This window comes from Aplidium turbinatum, chromosome 17 (genome assembly GCF_918807975.1).
Source record: "Aplidium turbinatum chromosome 17, kaAplTurb1.1, whole genome shotgun sequence".
NCBI classification, from domain to species: Eukaryota; Metazoa; Chordata; class Ascidiacea; order Aplousobranchia; family Polyclinidae; genus Aplidium; species Aplidium turbinatum.
The window spans coordinates 8,080,127-8,095,523 of NC_137488.1; the positions used below are offsets into that span (position 1 = coordinate 8,080,127).

The following is a 15,397-nucleotide window of genomic DNA, read 5'->3' on the forward strand; positions in this document are numbered from 1 at the left end:
TAGCTTTCCTACCATATTTTCCGATAGCCTACTAGCCTATTTGCAGTAACGGAGGTATCATAGGTCTTGCTTCCAAGAAAAGACCGAATACACCTGTTCGTAATATTCAAACATCGCAGTGAAAATCAAGCATACTTTTAATGATGAAGGTTGTGTAGCTTCTAACCTGTTAGTTTTGTTTGTCAAAAATTTTACTTTAGAATTGTGTAGAATGTGCAATGTGTAAATATTTTATGTGTAAGGTGTTCTTCTGTTGTTGAAAATATAACAAAGATAATTATTTCAGAATGAAAGATATTGACAAAGTGATGAAAGAATTTTCTACATCTTTGAAATCACATGAAGTTGCTGCGAAAACCGGAGAAGCTTTATACAAAGTATTTTTAGAAAAACTGGTAGGTAACAAACCATCACGCATGTATCAGTACAGGAGTGCTGAACTGGATAATAACACAGGCCAACAAAAAAGATAAAAAATTTTGTGTCTGCAATGTAAGATGTGATTTGGGGTATATTGAGGCTGCTGATTTCAAAAATCACGTCAGATTTTACCCATCACATCAGGTTTTTGAGATTTTTGCATGATATTTTTTCTCATAATATTGGCTTTTTGGCCGAATTTTCTCTTACTGTTACCGTTTTATAAAGACCTTATGAGTCAATAGTGTTTGAAAATTTGTCATATTCATGGAAATGATTTTATTTTGTAACATTTGGAGATGTATGATGACACCATGACCATTGGAGTGACCGACCTACCTTTAAAGGTACACTAGTCAGAAGCTCCCCTAGCTAGATGGTCCACTGGTCAAAAGAGTCACCTAGACCATCTGGCTAGTGGACCATCTGTCTATGGTAGACCACCCAACTTATGTACCTTCTGAGAACTGTCCATAAACCACCCCTTACAGGCAGGGTTACATTCACTTTCGCCTGAATGCTTAGTAACATTCTACTTTTTGATATATAACATCGGTTTTATTTTTTTCGCTGAACGTGGAGATTTAAGCTTATGTGAAACTTGTCTATGACTCATTCCCATTTGAATTTTCATGTATTCAGATTTTTTCATATTAGCAAGGTGTTAATTCAGTTTGTGGTGTGAATAAGTAGCAGAATGACACCTTCAAAAAAGTGTGAAAATGAACCTGATGTTCTTTGTTACATATGTGGCAGTTATAGGCTACTGTTCCCAACCAAAGGCAAACCATAACAAGGTTTGTGAAACAAGCATATCTTGCATAATTTAAAATTCGTCTAGGTGATCAGGACAAATCATGGGCTCCACATATTGCATGTAAAGCTTGTGTGGAAACCTAAGACGATAGATCAATGGAAATCCTAAATCCACTCACAACATTCACAAAAATCATGCATGCGAAAGTTTGTCCAGAGTAACGTTGCCCAAATGTGCATGTGAATTTCCTTTTTTCTGTAGAATTGAACCTATTTTTAAGTGTCTATTCTATTCCATTTCTTCAATTTTATTTTTCTTTGCTGGCGCAAACATAATAGCAAATGACATTACAAACACACAACTGTAGCACCAACAAAAGGAAAAGATGGCAAAACCAAAAGGTTTGAAATATGTATTGGGGATTTGCAAAGCCACCAAACCTACTTCTTAACACGAAAAAAATAAACAATGTAGCCTACTCTTGTAAAACAAAAATGACGTTGAACGTTTAGTGTTAGCATATAAACTTTGAAGAATTGGGTTCAAGTTACCACACTTCAATAAAAAAAAACAAAAAAAAACAGGTCTTGAAATACCTCAATGTTTTCATTAATATTATGCTTGTATCTCTTGTGTAGACTTTAGACTTTATCGTGATGAATTTAGACTTGATCACAGACCTTGTTGACAAAAAAGAGTTCAAATTCCATGAAACGCCATAGTCTACCAATACAGCTCAGGAGTCGATTTTACCCATTTTTACCAAAACAGCAATCAGATATCATAAAATCCTGATGTGATACAAAAAATCTGATGTGATTTTTGAATTCAGCACCCAAAATATACCCTAGAATGACATTTACTATGCTGACACAAAAAGTGTGTTGACTTGTGTAAGTTTTGAATAAAGCATTAAAAAATTAAAAATTAATTGAATTTACAATCATTTATAGAGTCATTTTAACACAGAAATGCAACAAAGACATAAAGGGTTGATGTACTGTAATTATGTTTTCAGGAGGACAAAAATGTTCTGGAAAGTCTGCCGACCAGCATGAAGCTTCTTCGACAATCTGCCCGGCTCGGATATAGTTTATCTCACTTTTTACTGTATTCGATTTTCAAAAATGGTATTGCGGTCAAAAAGAATTTTGTTAAGGCAAGCGTTTTAGAGCATGGGTCAAAAGAGCATTGCCTAACTGTAACATCACCATTTACAAATCAAGCGATTATCAATTTAAATTTATCATTTTGCAATTGCTAACTGTAACACAAAGCAGATAGAACTCCACAAATAAGAAAATCACAGAACATTGATTAACTTTAAAATAGGTAGTCCATGCCATTTGATTAGAACGATGGCAATGAAATCCTGAAAGTCAAAACAGCTCTTTACTACTTTCCACTGTGGACAGAAAATATGCTTTAACCGTAGCTAACGGTTAGTTTCGCGTGTACAAGGGAAACTTATTACTCAACAAATGCGTAGTTAAGAAAACTTAGCGAGCGCAGTGAGCTCCAAATTATTTGACCAATATGTGCAAGAAACTATATAAGTAAAGTAGATGTGGCTTCAGAACTTCAATTAATTGCAAACAGCATAGAGACCATTTTTAAAATAAGCTTTTGTAGGCCTACGCTTCAATCCGATTTTTATTGAAATAACATTAAAATATGCTTTTATTACCTTCTCTTTCAGGCAAGGTTCCACTTGCTCGCCGGAGCACGGATGGGTGACAGAATGTGTCTCAAAGCAATCGCGTACAATCACTTGAACGGCCTATGCGGATTTCCAATTGATGTAGATTTGGCGTTTTGTAAGTTTTTGTTTAGTAATGTAGTTCAGTGTGACAATAGGCAACTAGTCTTTGGTAAACAGCAAAGTGTTCGTTTCTGTATTGTTTGTACTTTTCAGTATTCAGCAAAGTGTTGATGCATTGAAGCTATGATTGAAATTATCAGATATACAGTTAAGTAATTGAGAAAGTAAATTCAAACAGGTAGATATCTTAAGTAAGAAAAAACTAATTGGTTAATTTGATATCAAATGACGAAGTTTTTTTTTTTTTTTTTTAACAAATGTTTTTCATTTTTCAGTTTACTATTTCAACCTGGCGCACAAGACACAACAAGATCTAACTGAACACTCCGAAGACCTGGTATAAGCTCAATCTATCACTTCAATATAGCTTACTACACTTGTAGCTAGTTATTGCTTACGTATAGCAGTTCTCCAGTTCTCAATCGTTTGTATTCAATTTTTGCAAAATAATGAAACTTGACGTCATTATGACGTCATGTTATTGATTAAACAGGCGACAGTGAACCTTGCAAGACTGACAGATGAACATCAGATGAAGGCACAGCTCTCAGAAGGAGATGACCTCTTTCAGTGGATAAAACATCAAGCCTCTAAAGGAGCATACTCAGCTCAGGTGAGGTAACAAACTGGTTTATGCGCAAAGCAGTCTAGCCTAATCTAATGCGCAGTGGCGCAGCAGACAGAAAATTGGAAAGAACCAACTTTGAAAAGTTAAATCTGAAAACAGGACCGCCACTTTGCGCATAGTTTATAATGATGTCAAAAATGCGATGACTGAGTCTATTTTAGCCAATTTTGCCGATTTTGTCAATTTTGACTTTGCGTTACACCCCTGGCAAGATTTCACAAGTAGGCTACAATTTTCCACAGTTAATGTTCATTATCGTCAAACGTAGGCTATTATTTTTTGACTAATTTAAAGTCTAATTTGATTGAGCATGATTTTCTTTGCCAAATATGGCGAGGTGGTTTGTAAAGAAGCTGCCTTCTATGTGAACAGTGCAACAAAACTAAAACCTTAGCTATTTGATAAGAACAAAGACGTTTCACTAAAAGATTTGACTCTTCGATTACTTCTAAACAAGTTGATATGAGCTTAAACAATATTGGTTACTGCAAACCGCTAGAAATCTGGTATGTTTATGCATGGCCACCTGGAATTGCGGCCTGATTTGTCACATTTTGCAGATTTTGATTACAGCTACTGCTAGTGCTTGTGGTCACAGCGGTAAACCATAATTTCTTCGTGGGAAAATTGTAACTTAAAGTTCCCGGATCCTTTCGTCTGCATATAATGACCGAAGAAACACACACTTGAACTTCTTTTCAAACAGTGTATTTCTGTAAAAATTAGCCCACGGCTACCAAAAACGAGGGGGTGCAACGCGTACACCACTGAAAACTGTCACTACAGAACAGATTACTTGGATAAAAGACGGAACCTTTGTCCAGCTAGCAAGCACTAAGCCAACAGTTAAATGTGCGGCCAACTTTCAAACAATCATTTTACGAATGACCAGAATAGATATCAATATCTCAAATTCACGTAGAAAGTAACTGTGACGCAATAAATGAAAGACAATTATGAAGTCATTCCAACAGGTGTTCAAGCTGATGTAATATTTCCTGTTTAAACAGGCCCAAACAGGTCCAAACAGGTCTTATGAACGATGGTGCAATTTTGGCACATGCTTTAGGAATTTCCATGACGTAATATTCAGTAGACTTGAACGGTTTTTATATGACGTTTGATTTGGTGAAAATTGTCGGGAACATAGCGGCCCCTAGTTATGACAGTCTGACATGGCATAACTAAAAAGAAATGACGACAATTGTGAGCCAATGAATAAAAACACATGATACACAAATTGTTTGAATCACTCACGTTTAAGTTAATACGCAAATACAAAGGGCATGCAAAGAATGAACAGCAATAAGAATAAACACGACGATACATGAAATTGGTACCATAGGTACACGCTAAATGACGCTATATACAATGGTTGCGCTAATAACCGACTGTTCCGGGCTCAGACAAGGGTCGGCCACCGCAGACAAACCCAGGCTCAAACCCTAACACTTAGGTGTTCTTTACGGGGGCGAGGCACGAAATATCCCTCAACACGTAGTCTACTTTTACTTTCCCCGTACTCTCATCATAGTTGCAGACGGCAACTTTGGCTCTACGAACCACAGGCTTCCCTTTCCTAATTTGTGGAACTACCTCATGCACCCTCCCAAGTTGATACTTCCCACGTTTACCAATGTCTTGGAGAGAACCTACCACTACAAGTTGACCAGGCTCCAAATTCTCGGCCATTTTCAGCCATTTTTTCCGGCCCCGAAGACCTGGCAAGTAAAAATCGATCCATTTGCTCCAAAACTGCTGAGAAAGTGACAAATTGAACCGATAATCCCTTCTTAGTTGGTCACGATCATGTGGTTGCCCAACAGCACAGTATGGGTCTAAGTATGGGGTCAAAAGTGAGGCAGGGGTAATGACAGTAAAATCCCTAGGGTCGTCACTCAAAGGAACCAAAGGGCGTTCGTTCACGATCCGAACGGCACTGCTGGTGTACATAAGCAGTTCAATAAAATTGGGCTTACGTATCGAAGAGTCCAAAATGTGAAAAAAGTATTTGGTCACATCAGCCATGAAACCAAATCTTTCAAGCCGAAATCTAGCCAAGACATCTGCCAGAGGGTTTAACAAGTCAGACAAGTCAGGGCAAGAAGACATTACATCATTTACACAAGTTCCTCGAAATTCAGATTGTTTTAAAGCCTTCTTCCTTAAAGCAGCAGCTCTATCTGACGCCAACACAAAATTGTTAGGTAAATCAATATATTCCTTCAACGGAACAGGTATCTCAAATCGACCATCTTTCAACTCAATATTCGGTTCGACAAGTTCTCTAGCCAAAATATCATTGCGAGACAATTCACAGGTTTCATTTTGCAAAGTCAAATCCTGAATGACTTTATTCAGGTCTGCTATTTCCATATCGCGAGACTCAATTTTACGCTGAAAGCCAGAGATGACATCCGACTCTGAAGACGTCTGCACTCTGCACACTTTAGCAACGCTTTCAACTAAGGGTGACTTACCACCACAAGCCAACCAACCGAGAGGAGTGAGTAAAGCATGCGGTTCACTGCGATTTTCACCAACACGTTCTTCTTTTGTCCACATCAAATAAGCGTTGTCATTGCCAATCAGTACATCTACAGTACTACAATCATTCAAATGAAACATATTCACGTCATGGAAATGACGGAAACCACTTAAATCTTGTTTATGGGGTAAAGTTTTAACATCGTCAGCCCAAGCTGGGTTAACCACCGAGGTTATATCACAAAACAGTTCATCAGTCTCTAACGACTGGATGTTGAGTTTAACAAGGTCAGCACAAGTAGGTTTCTGACCAGCCAGAGTATCTATTTTAAACGACGCTTTATCATACGGTTTAAGACCAAGTTCGCACACCAAGTCACTCGAAACAAAGGTCAACTGCGAACCAGGATCATGCTGACAATACACCAACTTCGATTTGCCAGTCATTGGATTCAAAACACGAGCAGCAGTAACGCGGTTAAAGGCTGCTTTAACATTTCCAATCTTAACATTACGCACAGGAACTCTGGCACCAGCATCATCTTTACCGACCGAATCCAGAGAATCACGTGACGTCACATAAAAATCATGCAGAAGAAAATAGTGTTTCCTATCGTTGGTAGGTCCACACTTACGACAGTTATTTGCATGATTACAGTCCCTAACCATATGCTGGCGCAAACAATTCAAGCATTTGCCAGCTTTCACAATGACATCTCTCCGATCTTTAGGTGTCAAGCGCAAAAATTCTTTACAATTAGACAAAAAATGATATTCAACTTGACCACGTGACGAACAACAAAAACACGCCGGTATGTCACTATGTCTGGCCACACCGCCGCGCGGTGCGCCAACAGCAGTCGAGTACTGCGAACTCCCTGAAATCACATTATCATGGGGCTTTACCCACGTCTGCCTAACCGGACATGAAGGCAATTTTCCTTTGCCAAACTTTTTAAAATGCTGCGACTCACCAGAATCGCCCATTAGCATAATGCTAAAATCAGTCGACTTGCGCGTTTCCTCCCGTACTACAAAATCAAACAAACTCTGAAAGGTAGGTTCCTCAGTGCTACCATACTGATCACCTAAAAAGTCAAGATAACGCTGCTTAGCGTCAAACGGGAGTCGCTTAGCCAAATCCAAAACAAAACGTCCTTCTAATTTATCACGCTGACCATAAGCTTTCGCGTAAAGCAAACACTGCGACAATTCATCTTTAAACTCTTTCAAATCACTGGAAGAGATAGAAGTCAATTTGCTACCATAGCGATACTTTCTAATTTCTGGTTCTGCGAAAAGACCTCCACGAACTCCAAAACGTTGGGACAAGCGAGCTAACGACATTTCTATCCTGTCTTCCTCTGACAAGCCAGGAGTGTCGGAAACCAAATTAGCAATCGTTTGTGCAGCTGTTCTAACACAAGCTGCTTGCAACAAAGTCAAACGAGTTCCCTTAAAGGGCGAAGCTGCCATCAAGGCCATAACACGATTTTTAAAGAAGACAGATGGCATATTATTACCATCGTAACCAATCAAGGCCGCCTTATCGAGGAACGTCCTACTATTTTGGTATTCAAAAAAGCAATCCTGCTGTTGAGAACTCGATTTAGCGGGAGAAGACAAGCTATATCCCTTAAGGGGCTGAGTGGGCTCAGTCACATGCACAGCCCGATCACGATCCTCAAACACGTTAAAATCAGGAGACACGATACGCCTCTCACAACCACCCAAATTACGTGTAGCTGGGCGATCAGCAACTAGCGGCGCAGAAAACTTTGAAGGGGGCAAAGCATTACTGCTAATGGCGGCCCCGTGACCTGTACGCTCTGGGGGAGGAGTTCGGTTGTAATTTGCAGACCTTGGCTCTACAGCCTTCGGAAGACCCTTAGCCGCGGCCCCGAGACCTCCTGAAACAGCTGGAAAACATGTGGATTGTACAGGTCCACTTACAGATTGAACAGGCGTCTGGAAAAGGTTAGGTAAATTAAACTGCGATTGATGTTCACTTCTGGAATGCCTAGAAGAGCCCTTCCTAGAGCTACGCCGGGAGCCCAACTCAGAACGATATTCAGCTAAAACTACCTCTTTACGTTGTTCGGCCCTCAACTGAGCGTCTTTGAGTGCGAACTCAGCAGCTCTAGCTTCAGCTTTCGCGGCGGCCTCAGCAGCTCTCGCGGCAGCCTCTGCTCGTTCGGCCTCAGCTCTCGCGGCAGCCTCTGCTCGTATGGCCTCAGCTCTTGCAGCAGCCTCTGCTCGTGTGGCTTCAGCTCTTGCGATGGCCTCAGCAGCTCTTGCTTCGGCCTCAGCTTGGATCTGGAGCTCCTCTCGTCTTAACTGTAGGTTAATTTGTGCAACTATCCGTGACGAGCTCTCAGACATCCTAGTGCTTACATTTGAGGCGCTATCCTCAGGATGTATGTCAGCATCCAACCTATCTGACAACTCACTTTCTTTTTGTTCGAAGTTATTTTTTAACGAGTTAAATTCGGGATCTACCCTATCACGAAGTTCTGCCAAGATTGCAGAGTTAACAATTTTACTCAAAAGAGCATGGAAATGCCGTAATTCCTCTTCTAAAGTAGATAACTTAGATCTAAAAATTAACAGTTCCTGCTTATCACTCAAAGAACCTAGGGCTACAGAAAGTTTCCCAATTTGAGTCAAAATATCCCGTCTAAGATGCCGGGCCTCTCGAACTGACTTAGCCTCATCGTTAATGGGTCCCTCCCCAGAATGGCCTGCCCGACCGCAAAGAACATCATCAGGCTTAAACTCAGTCGAGTCGACGGCGGTCGAGTCCCTGTCACCACCGAGTGTAGACATATTAAATGTTAGGGCTAAATTTAACAATTAAAAAATTAAGTTACACAAACACACAAAATTACAGTAGTTATAAAAAACTTAACTGCAAAAACCGTAAAAAATACAAAAAAGAATTTAAATGCACGATACCGTATAGCTGTACGAGTATGTGAAGTCCAAACGTCCACAAAACTTGCTTGGATTCTTCCACTTGAATCTTCAAGCACGGATGGATTGCCTTTAATCTTCTTTCTTGCCAATAAATGTCAAAGTTATTTTTCTTCTGTACCAAACTGAGAAGAAATGTCTTTAATTTTCTTTGCTTCTTTAGACTACCAACCAATAAGATCTTCTTTTATTATTTCTTTGCTTCTAAGTGCTTCTGTGCCAAACACTAGACAGAGAATCGTCTTTTATTTTTTATGCTTCTAAGTGCTTCTTGGCCTACCAGCTAACAAATTTCGTCTTTTATTTTTTTATGCTGCCTGTGCTTCCGTACAAACACTAGCCAGAGAATCGTCTTTTATTTTTTTATGCTGCCTGTGCTTCCGTACAAACACTAGCCAGAGAATCGTCTTTTATTTTTTATGGTCACAGCGGTAAACCATAATTTCTTCGTGGGAAAATTGTAACTTAAAGTTCCCGGATCCTTTCGTCTGCATATAATGACCGAAGAAACACACACTTGAACTTCTTTTCAAACAGTGTATTTCTGTAAAAATTAGCCCACGGCTACCAAAAACGAGGGGGTGCAACGCGTACACCACTGAAAACTGTCACTACAGAACAGATTACTTGGATAAAAGACGGAACCTTTGTCCAGCTAGCAAGCACTAAGCCAACAGTTAAATGTGCGGCCAACTTTCAAACAATCATTTTACGAATGACCAGAATAGATATCAATATCTCAAATTCACGTAGAAAGTAACTGTGACGCAATAAATGAAAGACAATTATGAAGTCATTCCAACAGGTGTTCAAGCTGATGTAATATTTCCTGTTTAAACAGGCCCAAACAGGTCCAAACAGGTCTTATGAACGATGGTGCAATTTTGGCACATGCTTTAGGAATTTCCATGACGTAATATTCAGTAGACTTGAACGGTTTTTATATGACGTTTGATTTGGTGAAAATTGTCGGGAACAGCTTGACTGACATTTTTTGAGATGTTTTTACTTTTTGCGGTTTCCTAATGACATAAAACTTTTTTGTTGCCTTGGGGAAGCAGTAGCAAATGAGAAAAAGTAAGTTGAAAAACGCAAAATCAGACTGTTATTGAAAATTAACAGTCTGACTAAAATCTTCGAAATCAAATTTTCTTTGTTTTTCAACATGTGAGGATGTTAAAACCTATTGTGTCATCTCGGGAAAAGAATAATAAAAGCGTAAAAGTCTAATTTTTAGAAAAATTTATTTAAACGTTCGCTCAAAGTTAGAAAAACCGGGAAATTTCTGCAAAATGTGACAAATCAGGCCGTATGGTTTATGTTTTGTTTTTATGTTTAATTTCAAGCAGAATTAATGCATGTTATTTGCCAACAACTTTTCTTGCTCTTGTACAGCCAGGCTAGTACAGCCCTATGCAATATTCTTATAGTATTTCTTATTTTATTTTGTCAGAGGAACATGGGTCGATTGCTTTACTGGGGGCAGCAAGGTTTACAAAGAAACTTAAATGCTGCTTTTAAATACTACGAAGAAGCGGCGAAAGGCGGTGATCCCGTTGCAATGTATGATTACGGCCTCATATTGTTGAAGGTGAATTTTTAAAGCTAAAACAATAACTGAATAAATTGCACATGAATACAATAATTGTTTGTTCACAGTATTAAATATAATCGCCTTGGCTATGCTGCACAGCGTTTTCAAACTTTGTAAACTTTATGTGGCTTTGAAAGCTGACTTAGAGGTAGCTTATTGTAGGCGTGCGTCAATGCACGATACAAAAGTGAAGTTGTGTGATTTTGTGCAGTTTTGGAACTTTGGGTAAAAAAGATATCTTCACACATCTTCCAATCGTGCATCGCTCGCTCTAGGTAGCCTACGCTCAATGTTAATAGCATATGTTAATAACATATGGCCTGTGCAACGTAAATGTTAAATGAGCATTGAGCAGGTAGACTTTAGGGGAGTAGAGCATGGGCTGTATTTGTAAAGAAAAAAAGAAAACAACTCCAATCGATACTTACCTAGCACAATGATGCAAATTTGCAAATTTTTACTCTGATACCTGTCTTTTGTTGGTCGAAACGTTTTTTTCTAAAATTCAATTTAAAAGTATTCAAATTTGGTTTTATAGTTGCGCACTACGGGGTTGAAATCTGAAGAAATTAAGAAAAGTTATATTATCATGTTTTTTCCTTATGGTGTAGCCTACTTGCAACATGAGTAACCATTTCAAACGCAACGATTTTGCAGGGACATGGCACTAATGCAGACACAGCCAAAGGAGTAGAAGTCTTAAGACAAGCCGCTGAAGTTCAAAATCCTGCCGCGCTTAATACTTTGGGCTGGTAAGTGTCAACATTGTTGTAAAAGGGTCTGACAAAAAATATTGTGAAGCAAATTTTCAACTTAAAGAATTCAGCCAGTAGGCTATTGTTCATTTGGTCACATGAAAAAATGTTTGTCTTCAAAAATCTTGGCCCCAACACAAAAAAAATCTAAGTAGAATCAGAATCAGTGTCTTCGATTGTAAAAAAGTTTTCGGATTATTTTTAAGTTTTGAAACAGTTTTTTTTTAAACCAGTGAAATCAACAGTAGGCCCACAGATCAAATGTTTTACTAATACTTGAACTTCAAACTTCAATTTGGTCGCATATCATTATTTTCGTATTTTTTCAGTTGGGAGAAAATCTCGTCACCTTTCTGCTGCAAAAAACCGCAAATGATGATATTAATCCAAGCCTACCTGTAGTGGCCTAACTACAATGCCTTGACGAATAACTTAAAAAGGCGGTTCTCTTAAAAATTTTTTTTGATATTTGATAGAGTAATATCATTAATTTTATAAGGTACTACACATCAAAAGAAGTCAATATGACCAAAGCCATGGAGTATTTTGAAAAAGCGGATCAACTGGGAAGCATAGATGCAGCTTACAATCTGGGACACACTTATCACACTGGTCAATATCCTGGTAAAAAACGAGACATGGTAAGTAAAGGAATCTTCATGTTAGTGTACAGAACAAAGTTGTTACCATTGAAAATGGTGATGGAATTTTTCAGTTTGATTTAAGCTTCGATGATTTTTCGTCGATTTCAAAAAGTTTTCCTGATCAGTCTTAAAAAATAAAAAGTTTTCGAGCTGTTTCAATTTGACTTTGAACTAATTTATTGCAGTAGCTTGCGTTAGAGTTCAAGTTTGAGTTTCCAGTTTTAGTTTCTTCAAATAACAGCAAATATAAAAACCACAAGATACAAAAAGCTCAATCAAAACAAATTAAATTAACAAATCAATCGTTCTACTTCATGTTACAGATTTAATTTAAAATGCAATGCTGCTGTGAGAGCACAAGCAGGTTATAAAATTTGTAACTTGCATGTTGTAGAAAATGGCATTTACCAAGTACTACCGAGCAGCCGCGGGTGGTCATACTGAAGCTAGCTTACAAGTTGCCTACTTGACTGCCACAGGGATTGAAGGTTTTCTTCAGAGAAATGCATTTTCTGCAGTTCAGTAAGTTGACAATAACCTATACCGTAGTTTTACACAATTGCACATTCATAAGCGAGTAATTACCTTTTATTGCGTTGCTTTTAGTTTAATAAAACATTAAAAAACGTATTTTTAATGCATTTTTGAAGAGTCCATATTATTAGCATGAGTCCAATCTCTTTTGTTCTGGAAAAAACTCCACTCCATAAGATGCAAAATATTGCAAAATTAAAGTTGTGGTATTTTTTATTTAATAAATCACAGCATTATAACTTGTAAGTAAAAGTTGAGTTTTTGCACATTGGCCTGATAGATGGAACATTTAACAGACTGAAGTAATATTGTTTTTATGTTTTGAAAATACTGTATAACCTGACAATAGCTACTATTTTTAGAATTTTTATAAATTTTAATGTCACGTTTTCAAAAAGGTGGGCCAAGTATTTATCAGAAAGAAACCCAACAATGGGAGGGCTGGTACGTGAAGGACTGCAAGCATACAGGAAACAAAAATGGTAATTTTATTTATATTAAATGAATTATTATCGTAAATAAGTATTAGGCCTATGTTGATCACACATAGACTACATTGACATTGTGTCAGCGCTAGCCTATATCTTTAAAAGTTGTTTTATAAGTATGCCCAGTAAATTAAAAAAATAAAAGTGCTGGTCTGTGTTTTTATTTTCATCATCATTTTCAGCCTGTGAGAGAGCGTTAGCCTTCCCCTTTTCATGCCAATTTACATGATTATGTGCTAGTTGGTACCAATTGGTTGTATTGCATTGTTTGTCAATATGTCGTGTGGCAAAGACTGGCAATGGATTATACTGGTTATGCGTCTTTTCAAAAATGAAACCCAGACCAAGAGTCCAGTTTACAATGAAATAACATTATTAGGCCTAATATTTCTTTATTCTTGTGTTTGTTAGGGCCAAAGCACTGTTCCTCTATTTGTCTATCGCCGATACAGGATTTGAAGTTGCACAGTACAACACAGCTTTCTTGTGCGAAAGCGAAGCCGTAAGTTTTTACAAACAGTGTTTTTTAAACGTAATTTTGCAAATTGGAAAACATCACTTCTGTTAAGAAAAAATCTTGTTCAAATCTAGGAGTAGTTGCCATTGCCCAACCAACTTAGCGTTGCATTCCATCAAGCAAAAAGAAGATTTGGATGAATCTCCAACCAATCTATAAACTGTAGAGAAAAACAGGGCAAACAATGTTCAAGCGATAAAATTTTGAAGAAGGAATTTCCCCTTCTTCAATCAAACGTTAATGCTGTTTGTTTTTAGAACGATTTAGTTCATCATATTGAAGAGGAATGCATTTGGAAAAACTGGAACATCAGCACGCAAATGAGAAATCCCCATCCCTATGGTAAGTTTTCTATTACCTTGAGCCTTGAATATATGTGTACGGTTTTGGTTTATTCATCCACTGAAATTATCAACAAAGTATTTTCAAAAAGTTTGCAACAAAATTCAACTTAGAATTTGTTCATCCTTTAAGTGAGATCAGCTACATAATAAGCAACAAGTTTAAAGAATGCCCAAAACATGGCTAACCTTGTTTTCTACTGTAGCTTTGAACAAAATGGGTGATTACCATTACTATGGACATGGTGGTGAAAGCGATTTGAACAAGTCAATTTCTTATTACGGATATGCTGCCAAACTGAACTATCCCCAGGTGAGGTATTGTGGCGCTATACGTACTCTGATGCACCAGGGCTTTGTATTTAGTACAGGGTATAGCCTATTGCAATTAAGAATAATATTTTAAGAAGCTTTAAAGCAAGATTTTGCAGAAAAAGATTCTTTGTGTGTTTCAAATAGTTTTTCTAAACATTGAAGGAACGCTGCATTGATGCTGTTATTTCGATGAACTTGATTTCTGTCTCAACCAGTTTTGAGTGCCAAAAATGTAGTTTAAAGGTAACGGAAAGTCAAAAAAGTTAACCTTAATGTTTCACCTTTATGCATGACATCGAGTGCTCTCTACTTTAGCGTCGCTGCTGTAGATACGACCTGCTTGAAGCTACTACGGGTACGCGATACGCATCTTGTGTAGGCAGAGATAGGCATGATTTTGATTCTGAAGATCACAAGGGACCTTAAAGATTAAGATCGTGCTTCAAGATCACTTTTATTTTGGTGATCTTGATCTAAGATCACTTTTTGCGTGATCTTGATCTTGAAGAACAGTGAGATCAAGATCGATCTAAACTTGATGTTAACTTGGGTAACTTGATGTAAAATGGTTTATTGCAGCAAATCAACCAGACCAAAATTATTTAGGGTCTGTGTATAAACAAATATTTTAAATGTGAAAACATATGTAGCTTTCTTTTTTGTATAGCTTTTGTATTTTTGTTTGGAGCGGTTTATCTGACGGTAGACCTCTGAATGTTTTTGATAGCAGACAACAGCAGCAAGGTTGCCAGATGAGTAAATGGTGCAAAAAACATTAGGTTGATATAATTCAGTGGCAATTTAAAATACTTAGTAACACGAATAAAAGTTTCCATATGAACCAAACAAAATTTTGATGAAAAATAATGCTATTCAAGTTTTTTTTTTTTTTAAATAAGAAGCATAAAACTGATTGCAATTTTTGTGACTTTTTCAGTACTGTAATTACCCTCAGCCTTGGGTGTGACGTTGCAATTCTACGAAAACAACGACAAAAATTGATACATCTAATAGCAACAGTCACTAACTTATGACAATTCTTAAGCCAGCAATCGAGTAGTTAAAAGTTACAAATAGCAATACCAGCTACTTTTAGCTAGGTTGCTTACAGTAAATTTTTTT

At 37.6% G+C, this 15,397-nt stretch overlaps 1 protein-coding gene across 1 annotated transcript in view; it reads left to right on the forward strand.

Moving 5' to 3' along the window:
• Window positions 1-15,397, forward strand: part of LOC145786974 (protein sel-1 homolog 3-like) — a 32,217-nt gene that overhangs the window by 11,997 nt on the left and 4,823 nt on the right. The window contains exons 13-25 of the mRNA XM_082598725.1: window positions 287-395; window positions 2,196-2,336; window positions 2,877-2,994; window positions 3,275-3,336; window positions 3,493-3,612; window positions 10,541-10,678; window positions 11,339-11,433; window positions 11,936-12,077; window positions 12,475-12,602; window positions 13,013-13,096; window positions 13,514-13,604; window positions 13,877-13,961; window positions 14,167-14,273. Coding sequence (XP_082454851.1) covers window positions 287-395; window positions 2,196-2,336; window positions 2,877-2,994; window positions 3,275-3,336; window positions 3,493-3,612; window positions 10,541-10,678; window positions 11,339-11,433; window positions 11,936-12,077; window positions 12,475-12,602; window positions 13,013-13,096; window positions 13,514-13,604; window positions 13,877-13,961; window positions 14,167-14,273 — 1,420 coding nt within the window. The remainder of the gene's footprint in view (window positions 1-286; window positions 396-2,195; window positions 2,337-2,876; window positions 2,995-3,274; window positions 3,337-3,492; window positions 3,613-10,540; window positions 10,679-11,338; window positions 11,434-11,935; window positions 12,078-12,474; window positions 12,603-13,012; window positions 13,097-13,513; window positions 13,605-13,876; window positions 13,962-14,166; window positions 14,274-15,397) is intronic.